The sequence below is a fragment of the Grammomys surdaster genome, unplaced genomic scaffold (assembly GCF_004785775.1).
Source record: "Grammomys surdaster isolate TR1022 unplaced genomic scaffold, NIH_TR_1.0 252, whole genome shotgun sequence".
NCBI classification, from domain to species: Eukaryota; Metazoa; Chordata; class Mammalia; order Rodentia; family Muridae; genus Grammomys; species Grammomys surdaster.
In genome coordinates this window covers 938,249-955,522 of record NW_021604693.1, presented here as the reverse complement: position 1 = coordinate 955,522, position 17,274 = coordinate 938,249, and the positions used below count along the sequence as shown (strand labels likewise).

The following is a 17,274-nucleotide window of genomic DNA, read 5'->3' as shown; positions in this document are numbered from 1 at the left end:
GGGTGGCCCCATCTCACAATGGGGAGAGGGGGTGACATGCATAACATCTGGATGTGGTCTCTACAGGTTCTCCCTCCCTTTTGTGGACTATTTCAACTAATGTCATCCCCCTGAGGTCTGGGAGGCTCTTGCTTTCCTGACATCTAGGACTTTCTGGTTGCTACACCCAATGTCCCATCCCTGATTGCTATACATCTCTGTTCAATTTCCTGACACTCTGTACATCTTTATCTTCTCCCATTCCTGATTCTTCACCTCTTTTCTCCTCCCCCTTTTCTCTTCCTCCCAAGTCCCTCCCAAACTCTACTTCCCTTGATTATTTTGATCCTCTTTCTAAGTAAGAGTGAATCATCCACTCTTTGGTCTTCCTTCCTCTTGATGTTCATGGAGCCATGAGTCATCTTGTGGGTATTCCACGCTCTTTACCTAATATCCACTTATCAGTGAGTACATATTATGTGTGGTCTTTTGTCTGACTGAATTACCTCACTCAGGATGATTATTTTCTAGATCCATCCATTTGCCTGTGAATTTCATGAAGTCATTGTTTTTAATAGCTGAGTAGTATTCCACTGTGTAATACTGTGTAAGTGTACCACATTTTCTGTATCCATTCCTCTGTTGAAGGACATCTGGGCTGTTTCCAGCTTTTTGGCTATTATAAATATGGCTGCTATGAAATAGTGGAGCATGTGTCCTTATTACATGTTGGAGAATTTTCTGGGTATATGCCTAGTAGTGGTATAGCTAGGCCCTCAGTCAGTACTATGTCCAATTTTTTGAAGAACCACCAGGCTGATTTCCAGAGTTGGTGTACCACCTTGCAATCCCACCAACAATGGATGAGTGTTTCTCCTTCTCCACATTCTCACCAGCATCTGCTATCACCTGAGTTTTTTATCTTAGCCATTCTGACTGGTGTGAGGTGGAATCTCAGGGTTGCTTTGATTTGCATTTCCCTGATGAGTAAGGTTGTTGAACATTTCTTTAGGTGCTTCTCAGTCATTCCAGTTTCCTCAAGTGAGAAGTCTGTTTAACTCTTTTCCCCATTTTTAATAGGGTTATTTGGTCCTCTGGAGTCTAACTTCTTGAGCTTTTACTATATATTAAATATTAGCCATCTATCGGATGTAGAGTTGGTAAAGATCTTTTCCAAATCTGTTGATTGACATTTTGTCCTATTGACTATGTCCTTTGCCTTACAGAAGCTTTGCAATTTTATGAGATCCCATTTGCCAATTCTTGATCTTAGAGCATTAGACACTGGTGTTCTGTTCAGGAACTTTCCCCCTGTGCCAATGTGTTCCAGGCTTTTCCCCACTTTCTCCTCTATTGGTTTCAGTGTATCTGGTTTTATGTGGAGGTCCTTGATCCACTTGGACTTAATCTTTGTACAAGGAGATAAGAATGGATCAATTTGCATTCTTTTACATGTTGTCCTCCAGTTGAACCAGCACCATTTGTTCAAAATGCTGTCTTTTTGCCACTGGATGGTTTCAGCTCCTTTGTCAAAGATCAAGTGACCATAGATGTGTGGATTCATCTCTGGGTCTTCAATTCTATTCCATTGATCTACCTGCCTCTCACTGTACCAATATCATCCAGTTTTTATCACTATTGCTCTATAGTACAGCTTGAGGTCAGGGATGGTGTTTCCCCCAGAGGTTCTTTTATTGTTGAGAATAGTTTTCTGCTATCCTGGGTTTTTTGTTATTCCAAGTGAATTTGCAAATTTCTGTTTCTAACTCTATGAAGAATTGAGCTGGAATTTTGATGGGATAGCATTGACTTTGTAGATTGCTTTTGGCATGATGGTGATTTTTACTATATTAATCCTGCAAATCTATGAGCATGGGAGATCTTTCCAACTTCTGAGGTCTTCTTCAATTTCTTTCTTCAGAGACTTGAAGTTCTTGTGTAAGGACCCAGAAAGAGGACCCCAACTCAAGTCCCAATTAGCATGCACCCAAGGAGACACGAGAGACTGACTTGATGCAATGGCAAAAGGCAGTTTACTAACAAGGGCCCTTGGATCGAAACTCATCCCACGTAGGGGAGAGAATTTCAATGAAGACCCCAGGAAGTTTAGAACTTTTATAGGGGGAGGCACAAAGGGGAAGGGAAAAGCGGGAAATTCTGGCGCGGTTACATATGATTGGATATTTCAAACATCAGCACTTTGCGTAAGCAATCATTTTGACAGGTTGGATGGCCCACTATTTTTGACCATGAAGTCTCAGACCTTCTAGGATAAACACTAGGTGGCCCATTACTCACTTGGGCATGTTTAGACTGGTCAAGATATGTCTTTGGTTGTTTCTACATTTCTGGTCACCTCGTCCCTAGAGGGGCTTGATATTTTTATTATGGCTATTCTCAGCAAGCTCAGCAAGCTGTCCTGCGGTCTTTGCCAAGTTGTTTGTGGTCTCTGCTGAGCTGTTTTAATTTTTACCCTTACACTTGTCATACAGATCTCTCACCTGCTTGGTTAGAGTCACACCAAGATATTTTATATTGTTTGTGAATATTGTGAAAGGTGTCATTTCCCTAATTTCTTTCTCAGCCCATTTATTTTTTGAGTATAAGAAGGCTACTGATTTGTTTGAGTTAATTTTATATTCAGCCAGTTTGATGAAGTGTTTATCAGCTGTAGGAGTGCTCTAGTGGAATTTTTGGAGTATACTATCATATCATCTGCAAATAGTGATATTTTGACTTCTTCCTTTCCTATTTGTATCCCTTTGACCTCCTTTTGTCGTCTAATTGCTCTAGCTTGAACTTCAAGTACTATACTGAAGAGGAGAGAGTGGGCAGCCTTGTCCAGTCCCTGATTTTAGTGGGATTGTTGTTTCAAGTTTCTCTCCATTTAGTTTGATGTTGGCTACTGGTTTGCTGTATATTGCTTTTACTATGTTTAGGTATGGACCTTAAATTCTTGATATTTCCAAGTCTTTTAACATGAAAGGATATAGAATTTCGTCAAATGCTTTTTTAGTATCTAATGAAATGCTCATGTGTTTTTTTTTCCTTTGAGTTTGTTTATGTAGTGGATTACATTGATAGATTTCTGTTTATTGAATCACCTCTGCATCCCTAGGATGAAGCCTACTTGATCATGATGAATGATCATTTTGATGTGTTCTTGGATTCAGTTTGCAAGAATTTTATTGAGTATTTTAGCATCAATATTCATAAGGAAAATTGGTCTGGAGTTCTCTTTCTTTGTTAGGTCCTTACGTAGTTTTAGTATCACTGTAACTGTGGCTTCATAGAACAAATTGGGTAGTGTTCCTTCTGTTTCTATTTTGTGGAATAGTTTTAAGAGTATAGGTATTAGGTCTTCTTTGAATTCTGCACTAAAGGTCTGGTAGAATTCTGCACTAAAACCATCTGGTCCTGGGCTTTTCTTTGTTGGGGGAGGGGAGAGATTTTTAATGACTCCTATTTCTTTAGGGGTTATGGGACTGTTTAAATGGTTTGTCTGATCCTGATTTAATTTTGGTACCTGGTATCTGTCTAGAAAATTGTCACTTTCATCCAGATTTTCCAGTTTTGTTGAGTATAGACTTTTGTAATAGGATATGATGATTTTTTTAAATTTCCTCAGTTTTTATTGTTATATCTCTCTTTTCATTTCTGATTTCTATGCATCATTTACATCTATAATCATTTCTATACATCTTGCAGGAAACTCACTTTATCTTTAAGGACCTACACAGGCAGGAAGTTAAAAGATGAAAAAAAAAGTCAAGAAGCAAGAAAGACCCATGAAGGGGGCTCAGGAAAGCTCCTGACTACGGAATCACACATTCAAAAAAATCTTCAACATAAATCTCTAACTCCAAAGAGAGAATGGAAGATAACTGATGGATAGAAATTTTAATAGTATGGATGGATGGGTGGGTGGATGGATGGATGGATGGATGGATGGATGGATGGATGGGTGGATGGATGGGTGGATGGATGGGTGGATGGGTGGGTGGATGGGTGGATGGATGGATGGGTGGATGGGTGGATGGATGGATGGATGGATGGATGGATGGATGGATGGATGGGTGGATGGATGGATGGGTGGATGGATGGGTGGATGGATGGATATATGAGCAGATGAATTGATTTATGGGTAGATGGATGAATGAATGCTCAGCCCATTAGCAGAATAGAATAGAATAGGAACCAAAAAAACTTCCTGACTAGACTCTAAAAACCTTGTGTTTCTCATGTGACAATTTTTTCTCCCTAACTCTCATGCAAAGAAAAAAACATACATTTTGCTTTTGACACATATCATGTTAACTAAAAGAAGACAGAAAGACAAATACCATGTTTTTGCTCACTTATGAAATTAAGAAAAATATCATCATAGATATACCATTTGTATTATTTAAAAGAAATGGATGGAAAGGGGTAAAATGATAATAGTGGGTGAATAAGATGAGAGTATGTTATATGTGTGGATTCAAGTGTCATAACAAAATCCATTATATGTATAATTAATATATGACAATTAAATTTATTCTATTATCTATCATACTTATATATCACAGGGGTATTAGACACATTGAGATCTCACTTCTGGTTTATATTCTGTTTCCTAAGGTGGCTTCCCCCTGGGTCAACTATCTGGACCTTTATTCTACCCACTCCAGTAAACAAAGACAGAGACTGTGGCCATCAAATATCCCTATTTTGAGTGAGAGCTCTTTTCTACAGACAAAAATGCACTGAGACTCTATGGGGCATGTGCTTATGAGAAGAGCTTTTTGCACTGCCCAGTTTACAAACATTCAGATAGGTCTGAGGAAGTTCTGGCTTCTTAACTACAATACTAGGCCCCCTGTGGTCCATTTATGGTACAGAATAGGATCTCAGTGTACACATCAGAGTCATCTTGTAGCCTCATCTCCAACAACTTCGAGTTACCCAACACGTCCTCCTTTTTCTTTCTGAGGGAACTCCTCTGCTTTCTCCCATGGTCCTCATGTCCACAATGCCTACAATCTCAGGATGCTCACTAGGCTGTGAGACCTTCTTCTGTGTGGTCTCTGTCCAATAGTCTGCTATCCCTCCTCTCTCATTTCCATCAAGTCTGGAAACATTAATCAGTAGGTGAACCTTCACTTCACTGTGTCCCAGAGGTATAGAGGTCTGTGAATATCTGCTCCTGCCCTTCCAGGCAGAGGGTATCTCTCTTTCAAGGAGTCCAGGGATGCTCTTTCAATATCCTCCTCTATCTAAGTTATCTCTTGAGGAAACTGATAAGTGGGGCTTCACGTAAATGTTTCTCTTTCCTGATTACTTTAACCCCACCAAGGTGCTCTAGCATAGCACAGCACTGGGCACTGTGCAGATGGCACTGTAGTGAGGGCACTGAGAATGTCCTCATTAGACGTGGGAGCTCCCTGAATCTTGGTACATGCCAAGGCTCCTCAACATGAGAAGAGTCCTGAGAAATGGGGTAATAGGAGCACCACTGATTCAATAATGACTCGGTCAGTAGCAGATGCAAGCTATCAGTTCAGGAACTCTTTCTGTTCCCTGAAGAGTCTCATTGTTCATCCTTATTCTCCTTCCTGAATACATTCAGAGAACCTGAACCAGTCTTTTATTTTTTAATTACATCATTGTTAATAATTTTCAAAAACTCTTAAATGTACATAAATTTTATGAATCCTAAATTACTAGTCCCAACCCCCCATTTCCTTAGAGCCGAAACTTAGCACAAAGCAAAACCACATTTCCTTATAGGTTTTCACAGCCTGTTCTTCACGGGTAGCTCTCGCAGTTTCCCGGTAAAGCAGACAGCAGTCTTTAGTAACTATTCTCATGTAAAAACAGAAAGATGACAGACTACTAAAGTTAAAATGATTCCTTACAAAGTTTTAAAATGTATGTAAGTAAAGACGTTAGCTCTCTCTAATATCTTTCTAGGCATTATCTCCAATTCTTTGAATAGCTAGGAGAACAAAGCTTTAACTTTTTCTATGTTTCTATATCATCTTTTAATTCTCTAATCTTCATTTCTTCATCCTAGCAATTCCATAGCCTTGTGTAGTCTCTTTTAATAATATTTGCTCCTAAATCATATATAATTTCCTATTTTTCTATCCATACCTTCTCTTCATGAGACTACTTTAACTCTGTATCCTTGATGTTCCCAAGTTCACCCTGGATAATTAATGCAGCACTCATTGGATGAGAGGGTACATCTATTTCTTCATGCTTTCAAATTCAAGGCCAAATCTGGCAATGAACTATTTCTACAAAGGACCATGTAGGCTTTTATGGCCTTTGTGGTTATATGTGTAACTCTCTATATAAGCCAGGCTGGCCCAGAGATCCACCTCCCTCTGCCTCCTAAGTGCTGCAATTAAAGACATGCACCACTACATCTGACACTTTGTTGTATTTTAAGTGTTTTTTTTTCACATACATTACCAGTATGCACATTGCTTTTCTACTCTTTTTATTTAATGATTTTTTTTCCTTTATTGATTTTTGTCTAGACCCTTTCCCATGGCCCTAAAGGCCAAAGGGAAGGCCTATTCCACATCCTCCACAGCCTCATGACCATCTCAATCCCTCATACCTAAGAACTGCATGTGTTTCATTTACAGATGTTTCCTTCATTTTCTTCATTAGCTCCGAGTAATGGGAGAAATATATCCCCCAGAAAGGAAGATTGAAAGTAGAGTAGTAAAGATATCAGATCAGCCTCAGGGCAACAACAACCATTATGGCACATGGGGATAATGAGAATCAGTGGCCTGGCGATGCTCCAGGGGCAGGAATTGTGTCACACCCCTCCTTATGTACCATGACAGACCCAGCAGTTACATATGTCAAGAGGATGGAGGTTGGAGAAAGGTCAAAACCAAGTTTGTTTTGTTTTTATGGCCTGTCTCTGCTCCTCCTGCTTTCCTTCTTACCTCAAAAAGAGAAAAAAAAAGTCTTATGTATAATTTCTGTCCTGCCTTCCCCAGCAACCTTGCTACTTGCACTGATCATGCTGAATGAGACATGGTTCTACCCAGTGTTTGTGGACTGGTTGGAGTTGTGAGTTCAGGGGTCCATGCTGCTGTCTCTTCTAAGAGCCACTCTGCCACCTGGGCACTTCTGCCCACATGACTTTGGGAGATCCCATGGAGATCATGTTGAAAACTAATAAAAGACACAGATATGGAGAAGAGATAGATATTGTGATACAGGCTGATATCTTAGAATAATATGAAGAAAAAAAGCAGGGTTGGAAAGCAAATTCGCAGAGAAATTAAGAATGGGGTTCAACAAAAACAGGAACACTTAGCACGCATAAAACATTTTGGGGCTGGACACCTACCTCTGAGCATGAATAGAGGCTCCCAGAAAAAGAAGCACAGCCTGACTGGTTCAGGAGAGCCAGACATCCTGCATCTGGGGACCTTTAGACCTGCCTTCTTTAGTGACTTGAAAATGATTCCTTGTGTTCCCACAGTCCGGGAGAGGGCTATGCAGCATGGAGAGCAACACAGAAAACTATGGCCTAACGGATGACCCCTGCAAAGATATCCATCCATTCACGTATTCATTCAAAAGGCTCTATGTAGCCCTGGAACTCACTATATAAGCCAGGCTGGCCCAGAGATCCGCCTGCCTCTGCCTCCCAAGTGCTGCAATTAAAGACATGCACCATTACACCTGACACTTCGTTGTATTTTAAGTGTTTCCTCACATACATTACCAGTATACAAGTTTCTTTTCTGTTTTTTCATTTAATGATTTTTTCCTTTTATTGATTTTTTTTATTTTCTATTTTTAATTAATTATTTTACTTACTTACATTCCAAATCCTGCCCCCTCCCAGTCTCCCTTCCCAGTGGTCTTTACCCCTCCTCCTCCCCTTTGCCTCTGAGACAGTGCTCTCCTCTCCCAACTCCCAGGTATCTGCCCTCCCTGGGGCATCAAGCCTCTACAAAATTAGGCCATATTTATTTACTTATTTATTCATTTATGAAGCACAGTTCCTAGTGATATTTATTTTTAATTTTGCATTAGATTTATTTACTTTATTTTGTGTGTGAGTGTTTTGCCAACATGTACGTCTGTGCACCATGTGCATGTTAGGTGCCTGTAGAAATAAAAAAAAATGTATCAAATTCTATTGGTTATGCTTGCATCTGTAGCTCCTGGTCTCTTTCCTAGGTTTTCCACCTCCACGGTTGCCTCCATTTGTGATTTCTTTATTGTTTCTACTTCCATTTTTAGGTCTTGGACCATCTTGTTCAATTTCTTCACCTATTTGATTGTGTTTTCGGATATTTTTTAAGGGATTTATTTGTTTTCTCTTTAGGGGCTTCTACATATTTGCCTATGTTTTCCTGTATTATGTTAAGTGAATTGTTTATATCCTCTTTAAAGGCTTCTATAATCTTCATAAGATGGGATTTCAGGTCAAAATCTTGTTCTTCTGGTGTGTTAGAGTGTACAGGGCTTGCTGTGATAAGAGAAATGGATTCTGATGGTGTCAAATAACATGGGCTTCTGTTGCTTAAGTTCTTGTGCTGGGTGAGAGGAGAGAGGGGAGGGGGAAAAGGGGGCAGGATCATGTATGGGGGAAACAGATGAGAAGCTCAGAGGGCCAGAAAAAAAGACTAGAAATATGCAGCTGTGGGGGTGGAGTTGGGGGGAACCTCTAGACCTGGGATGTGAGAGGCTCCCAGGACTCAGTGGGGATTACCTTAGCCAAAGTGCACAACAGTAGGGAGATGGAACCTGAAGAAATCACCCCCAGTAGATAGACATGGTCCCCAATGGAAAGATGGGGCCACCCATCCATCTCAAAATTTTTGACCCAGAATTGTTCCTATCTAAAAGAAATGCAGGGACAGAAATGGAGCAGAATCTGAAGGAAAGGCCATCCAGTTACTGGACCAACTTAGAATCCATCCCATGGGCAGACACCAAACCCTGACACTGTTATACTTATGCTATGTTGTGCTTACAGGCAGGATTCTAGCACGGCTTTCCTCTGAGAGGCTCTACCAGCAGCTGACTGATAGATACTTAGCATCAACCATTGGACTGAGGTCAGGGACCCTTATGGAAGAGTTAGGAGAAAAACTGAAGGAGCTGAAGGGGATAGCAACCCCATAGAAAGGCCAACAGTATCAACTAACCTGGACCCCAGGAACTTCCAGAGACTAGACCACTAACCAAAAAGCATACATGAGCAGGTTTGTGGCTCCTGGCACATATGTAACAGAGGACTGCCTTATCTAGATTCAGTAGGGGAAGATCCACCTAATCCTGTAAGAACCTGATGCCCCAAGGAAGAGGGATGCTGGTGAGATGAGTTGGGGATAGGTGACTGATAGGGTGGGTGGGTGGGTAGGGTAGCACCCTCTCAGAGGCAAAGAGGATGGTGGATGTTGTGAAGAACTCTGGAAGGGGAAACTGTTAAGGGAGGCAACATTTGGAATGTAAATAAATACAAACATTCAATATAATGTAATATAATATAAAAAGAAAACCACAAAGCTGGAAACCATAATGTATACTCAAAGGACTCAAAGGTGAAAAGAAAGAAAGAAAAAAAGAAAGAAAGAAAGAAAGAAAGAAAGAAAGAAGAGAGAGAGAGAGAGAGAGAGAGAGAGAGAGAGCAACAGAGAGAGAAACCCTTGACAAAGCATTATGAAACAAAAAAAAAAAAACAAAAACAAAAACAAAAAAACCTCCAAAAATGGAGCCTCTCACTCTGGAAATGGGTTACATCTATTTGGTGTGTTGGCCAAAAGAGCCCCATGGGGAGCCCCAAACAACCAAGTCTATTTCCAAAGCTATTGATTGCTCTCTACAAGGGTCTTCACTGAGTTGATTCCTCCCAGCACCGGACAAGCAGGGCGGGAAGCTCAGCTGCGCTCTGTAGCAGACTGGGGTGGCCTGGTTCTTGAAGTCTGTGAGTGTCTGTGCCCCATGTTGGATGCGCCAAAATGTGGGGAAAATTTAGAGCCTACCACATTTGGGAGGAATCCTATGGTTCCAGCGGCCTGGAGGCCTTGGCGGCAGCAGGCCCCAATAACACAAGGAAATCCTTGGTTCCAAAAAGGTTTATTGTCATGGCGAATGATAGATGGATCTAGGTGTACCCCCCCCCCCCGAAAACTCAGGGTAGTCCTGAGCTATATAGGGAGGGAGAAAGGGGGAGGATTGGGGAAGGATCTGGGGGAAGCATGTTTAATTTGCTCTGCCTTCTGGCCTTCATTAGCATGTAAATCCCTAGGGCTTGAGGCCTATAGCCTGGCCTATGTGACTGAACAATGTAATTCTATGGAAACTGTGACTGCTTTTCAGGATCCTGGGTTCTGGGGGGCGCCAAACTCCTGCCGGTTCTCAGGTAGAATCCCACCCAGAGTCTGCAGAGTCTCGGGGTTCTAGGCACCTGCTCAACCATGACCCAGGATACTCTTACGCAGTCCCACATGTGTATAGATAGAACACCTTCCTCTACCCACCATCAGCCTACCTTTCCCTTTCACTGCTCCTTTTTCTTCCATTCCTGATCAACACACACCATCAAAAAAACACCAACCCGAAGTTCAATCATCAGTGAACATGTTCAGGTAATCCAGTGGGAGGTGGCAGTAGTGTTGAGTGTTTGTAGTAATGGCTACACATACAATGTCACATCAAGTTCTGATAGTTCACACTTGGATGTGCACAGTCTTGGTCAATTAAACATAAATTTTAAAGAAAAGGAAATCATATGCACCCTTTTGTAGCCCTCATTTCTCCACTCATCTCTGAACAACTGAAAACAGAGTTTGAGTCCTTACAGTCTGTATGTCCAAGACCCACCTGGACTGTAGATGCTCATGATGCACTCCATAAGGTCTGGCACAGAAAAGGGACTCAGCTTTCAGCTACATGAGTACATCCCAGTCAGAGTCAGCAAGGAGATCCAAGGAAGCCTATAGGGTTCACTGGGCTCATCACACAACTGGGGATGTAAAGATAGCTGGACAATTACAGTGCTGCTCATTAAATGATGTGGGATGTGCATGGGTCTGAAGAAACAGCTAGAGCTGTAACTGTGTCTCTGGAAACAGCCGAGTGAATGTAACTAGGGCTCTGAAAGTTACTGCAATATAGTCTTTCCAAGGGCCGACACTACCACATATACAATTCAACTCCTGGATGGGGAACAGGGACCTAGCTTTCCACACCAAGCTGATCCCAAGAGAAAGCCTTGGTGGCTTCTTCCGGCTTTTCCAATAGTGATGGTGTATGTCTCCAGGTGTGTCCAGGCTTAGGGTCTGATGATGGCTGCATATGTGCTGGACTCAGTCATGATATCTGTGCTCTGTGGGGTCACAGCTCCAACTGCCCTCTGTGTGAGGGAGTGATGGTCCAACTGGGCATATGTCACCTCCTGAAGGTCTCCTGCAACTGGGGTCTGGGAGAGAGGGCCTAGGAGAGTTAAAGTAGCTGAGAAGAGGGGAAGAGCTGTAGAGTGAGAAGCTAACCTTCTCTATGAGTCATAGCTGTGTTGCGCTGTGATTCTCTACCAAAGGTGTTGGGATTGGATTACATGGCCCAGAGACATGGCAAAAGTAGCTTCTGCCCTCCCTTATCTTGGATGTTCTCTCTGGGGAAAGTCAGATGCTATGGAGAGCCTTGTGGCCATTAGGATGTGCCACTCAGCACAAGGATCCTCTATCCACTAGGTCTGAGGTGACAGTAGCTGCAGTCAATACTTTTTTTAATTCTTCTGCCCCTAGATTCCTATCCAAGAGATTGAAGACATGTTACTAAGCTGCTAAATTTGGAAGCAGTTTTGTTAGCACTAGATACTGAATACAAATACCTACCCAGATTTCTGTCTGTCTGTCCTCAGGAAGCCTGTCATCTGCAACTATGTCTATAGAAAAGACACCACAGGATAAGTACTCATTGGTGGACACTAGAAGACAATTATTACCACATTATATCATACCACCGCCCTCTAGAATGTTTTTAGATGGTTTTGTCCATGTTGGCTCCCAATATTCTGGGTAACCCCTCCATTGTTCCTGAGATACCTTACCTGGTGTCATCTCCAGGCCATTATTAGCTAGGCTGAGCCTGAGCAGAAAGGATAGATGAACATTAGAGACCGGTTGGAGGCAAAGGACTGGGCAATGGAATGGGAGTCATTCCAGGGGTCTCACCTCTCCTGTGGGCTCTGCTGCTGTCTCTTGTTTTGGGGGAGTCCTGAGAATAGTCAGTAGTCCACATTTAGGAGGGATTTCTTGTTCCCAACATGCCCACCAGCCCCTGAAAGCCAGCTCTCACCACAGATACCTACCTTGTTTTTTCTGACGGTGACTAAGGAAGCAGAAGAGAAAAAAAGAAAGACAAAGGAGGAAAATCACAGAAGCCACAGTAAGGATATAAATGCTGTATGCCTTTGGCCAAGATGTATCTAGGAAAGATGGGAAACAGGTTATCATCAGCATACATTTATTGAGTACCTTCCGAGTAACACACATATGTTGGGTAGTACTCATGAGCATGTCACTATGTAAAATTTTCCATGAGAATGTGACTATGTAAAATTTTACGTGTTCCATGATCTTGAAACATGTAATCAGTATCCTTGTGTTACCTGTCATAAGTGTTGACTTGCTTTGTGCTCTGGGGCATGCTAGCCACTCACAGGGCCATTTTAAGGACTGAGAAGTCAGATGTGGCTAATGACATCCATTCGGGTTCCCACAGCTAAGAGCACTAACTTCATGATTGACATCAAGTAAAACAGCATTGTCTACTACACCCTGTAGAGCCTTGTAGAGACTGACAACCAAGAAGAAAAGAAACAGGACTCCCTCAGGAAACCCACCTTGGACTCTCTCCAACTGAGGTTAATAATCCCCATCTTGTTTGTTCCTCAGGGTAGCTCCTGACAGAAATGAACTCAGTCCCAATGTTGTCCTGTTGCCTGATGCCCTGAAGACAGTGCCCATCTCATCCTCTTCCTTAAATACACCCTTCTCCACTATAGAGGTGACCACACAAGATGGATTCCACCTGCTCTCTCTTCATGTATGGTACCCACTCCCATCCCTTGTTCCTGAGGTAGAATTGTAGGACAGTAATCTACAATATCCTTTAATGAAAGTCAAACAATGTCTCTGTAGAGGCTGTTCCCTCAACCTCTTGCCTATGTCCAACTCAAAACCATACATTCTATTCTGTCTTTTCCACATACCATATCACAAATTATACATGTCATATGCATGCACATGATATATTTATAATTATATATTACATATGCAAATGGAGTCACCCATGATGTGCAATGATATTACAATTAACCATGGACTTGCAGTAAGATTATAACTGAGCTAAAAATCTTTCTATGCCCTAGTGGCACTGTACCTGTCATGGAGACTTGGTTGCCTGCAGCATTTGGTGTAACATTTCTTCAGGACTACAGTCTAAAAGTTGCTTACTCTATATGCCATATGGCCAGGTGTGCAAAGGACTGTGTCTTATAAGCTGCTATCAGTACCATCTTGTTCCCACAATGATACAATGGCTACCAGTTATGCATTTCTCAGAACACATGGCCACTTTGTCTATGGTCACAAGTTCCAGAACAAAGCAGCATTAAGTGACCCATGGCTGCACATTCACATGTAATGTAAATACACACAGCTAATGTGCTATGGATATGGCTCAATGAGTAAAACATTTGATATACAAGCGTGAGAACCAGAGTTTGAATTCCCAGAGCCCACAGAAAGAGTTAACTGGATGTGAATGCCCACCTATAATCTCAATGCAATGGGGAAAAGACCAAAAAATCCCTGAGCAAACTGTCTACCCAGACTAGCTGAAACAGTAAATTCTGGGGTCAGAGATTATACCTCAATGTGGAAGGTGGAGAACACTTAAATAATAAGTCTAGCATCAGTTGTGGACTTACACACATATACCTGCATATATATATATGTGTGTGTGTGTGTGTGTGTGTGTGTGTGTATAGCATATATATACATATACATATATATTCGCCTGTACCCACATGCATGCCAACACAGTGAGCACACCTATGTACATAACACACGTATCTAGGTAAATAAAAAATAATAAGAAAATATAAAATAAAATTATATGCCAACTGTAGAAAGAATATCTTGGGTATTGTATGGATGCATCATCTGTCAATTAAAAAAAACCTATGGCCAGGCTGGAGAGATGTCTCAGAAGGTAATAGCACTGACTGCTTTTTCAGAGGTCCTGAGTTCAATTCCAAGCAACCACATGGTAGCTTACAACCATCTGTAATGGATCCAATGCATTCTCGTGTGTCTGAAGACAACTACAATGTACTTATATCTATACAATAAATAAATAAAAATCATTTTTAAAAACTATGGCCTATAGGAAAAGGTAGAATAGAAGGTGGGGCATCCTTGAGGCAGAAAGAATTCTTTGCTAGAGACAAGTGCAGAGTCACAGGGAAGATGTGAGGAGGACAGATGTATGGCAACCATCCATGTGGCAGAATTTAGATTAGTACAAATGGGTTATTCTAAATCATTAGCTAGTGAGGGAATGAACCTAGCTATATGGCCTCAGTACTTGAAAATATATATTTGAGTCTGAGTTGTTATTCCAGGAGTTTGGAGCTAGAAAGAGAACAGCACATTACAGCTAACTTCTATGACATAAATTAGTATATAAATAACTTATGCCATTTAATACTGAATGTAATCTTTCAAGGACATAAATTATACAAAGCTATCATAATAAATGGTGTTTACCTACATGTGGGTTACAGTAATAAATAGTATGTTTATTTATATACTGCAAATATTTAATAGCATATTCAAAATGGAATGCCATGCATTATACTTATGTATAAAGATACATTATGCTTCTTCCAGTCTGCAACTGTGCCTGGGAGCATATCATGTATTCCAGCCCGCCCCCCACAAGCCACCCACACCCAGAGACAACTTGACCCCCAGGAGTTCTGACACCACTAGGTTCACAGGTGAGTTCTCCCACCATCCCAATATCTAGCCTAACTGGGACCCTTCAGAGCCCAGAAGACTCAGGACCTCCCACCTTGCCAGAGACACATCTTCCTTCCAGTCCAAAACTGCACTGGGAGCAGATCGTGTGCTCCAGCACCCCAAACCCTGCCCACATCTAGAATCAGCTTGACTCCCAAGGGGAATATCATAGCTAGACTCACATATGAGGTTGTCCAGACCGTCTCCCACACCCAGAGACCCCCTGACCCAAGGAGGCCCAACACAACCAGGCACACAGGAGGGACAGTCTCCAGTCAGAGACAGCAAGGCCAGTTAACACCTGAGATAACCAGATGGCAAGAGGCAAGTACAAGAACATAAGCAACAGAAACCAATTCCATTTGGCACCACCAGAAGCAAGCTTTCCCACCACAGCAAGCCCTGGATACCCTAACACACCAGAAAAATCAAGATTCAGATCTAAAATCCCATCTCATGAAGATGATAAAAGACCTTAAGGGGGGCATAAATAAATCCATTAAAGAAATACAGGAGAACACAGGTAAATAAGTAGAAGCCCCTAAAGCAGAATCACATAAATTTCTTAAAGAAATATGGGAAAACACAATTAAAAAGATGAAGGAATTGAACAAAACCATCCAGGATCTAAAAATGTAAATAGAAACAATAAATAATTACAAACAGAGACAACCCTGGAGATGGAAAACCTATGAAAGTGATCAGGAGTCACAGATGCAAGCGTCACCAACAGCGTGAAAGAGGTAGATAAGAGAATCTCAGTTGTAAAAGATGCCATAGAAAATATTGAAAAAGCAGTCAAAGAAAATACAAAGTGCAAAAAGCTCCTAACAGAAACCATCCAAGAAATTCAGAACACAAAGAAAAGACCAAATCTAAGAATAATAGGTATAGAAGAGAGTGAAGATTCCCACTTCAAAGGGCCAGTAAATACCTTCAACAAAATTCTAGAAGAAAAAAATCCCTGGCATAAAAAAAAAATGTCCATAAATTTACAAAAAGCCTACAGAACACCAAATAGATTGGTTCAGAAAAGAAATTCATTCTGACACATGAAAATCAAAAACCAAACACACCGATCTAAGAATATTAAAAGTGATAAGAGGAAAGGGTCAAGAAACATATAAAAGCAGAACAATCAGAATTACACCAGACTTCTCAACAGAGACCCTAAAGGCCAGAAGCTCTTGGGCAGATGTCATACAGAATGTAAAAGAAAAAATGTCAGCCCAGGATACTATACCCAGCAAAACTATCAAATATCATAGATAAAGAAAAAAAGATGTTCCATGACAAAAACAAATTTAAACAATAACTTTCCACTAAACCAGCCCTACAGAGGATAATAGAAGGAAAACTTGAACACAAGGAGGGAAAAAAAAAACAAACAAGAAATTAAGCTACTCACAACAAACCCAAAAGAAGAGAATCACAAAAACTCAATTCTACCTCTAACAACAAAATAACAGAAAGTAACAATCATTGGTCCTTAATATCACTCAACAACAATGGACTCAATTCCCCCAATAAAAAGACATAGGCTAACAGACTGGATACATAAGCAGGACCCATCATTTTGCTGCATATAGGAATCACATATACATCAATGACAAAGACAGACACTACTTCAGAGTAAAAGGCTGGAACATTTTTCCAAGAAATGATCCCAAGGAAAAAGCTGGAGTAGCCATTCTAATATCGAATAAAATCAAATTTTAACCCAAAAGTTATCAAAAATGATAAGGAAGGACACTTCATATTTATCAACGAAAAAATCCACCAAGAGAAAGTCTCAATTCTGAATATCTATACCCCAAATTCAAGGGCACTCACATTCATAAAAGAAACTTTACTAAAGCTCAAAGGACACATTGTGCCTCACATAATAATAGTGGGAGACTTTGGCACCCCACTCTCACTAACGGACAGGTGATTGACACAGAAACTAAACAGAGACATAGTGAATCTAATAGAAATTATGAATCAAATGTGTTTAACACTTATCTACAGAACATTTCACCCTAAAACAAAAGAGTACACCTTGTTCTTAGTACCTCATGGTACCTTCCCCAAAACTGACCTTATAATCAGTCACAAAACAAGCCTAACCGATACAAGAAGATTGAAATGATCCCATGCATCCTATCAGATCACCATGGCCTAAGGCTGGTCTTCAGTAACAACAAAAACAACAGAAAGCCCACGTACAAATGGAAGCTGAACAACATTCTAC

General features: G+C 41.0%; 1 protein-coding gene across 2 annotated transcripts in view; it reads right to left on the bottom strand.

The window, feature by feature from the left end:
* Window positions 1-10,573: 10,573 nt before the first annotated feature.
* LOC114627333 (leukocyte-associated immunoglobulin-like receptor 1) overlaps window positions 10,574-17,274 on the bottom strand; it is a 34,475-nt gene continuing 27,774 nt past the window's right edge. For both annotated transcript variants that reach the window (XM_028775071.1, XM_028775072.1), the window contains 5 exons: window positions 12,323-12,439; window positions 12,186-12,228; window positions 12,062-12,099; window positions 11,847-11,896; window positions 10,574-11,431 (listed from right to left, as the gene is read on the bottom strand). In XM_028775071.1, the coding sequence (XP_028630904.1) occupies window positions 11,285-11,431; window positions 11,847-11,896; window positions 12,062-12,099; window positions 12,186-12,228; window positions 12,323-12,439 (395 nt within the window). In that variant the 3' untranslated portion in view covers window positions 10,574-11,284. The remainder of the gene's footprint in view (window positions 11,432-11,846; window positions 11,897-12,061; window positions 12,100-12,185; window positions 12,229-12,322; window positions 12,440-17,274) is intronic.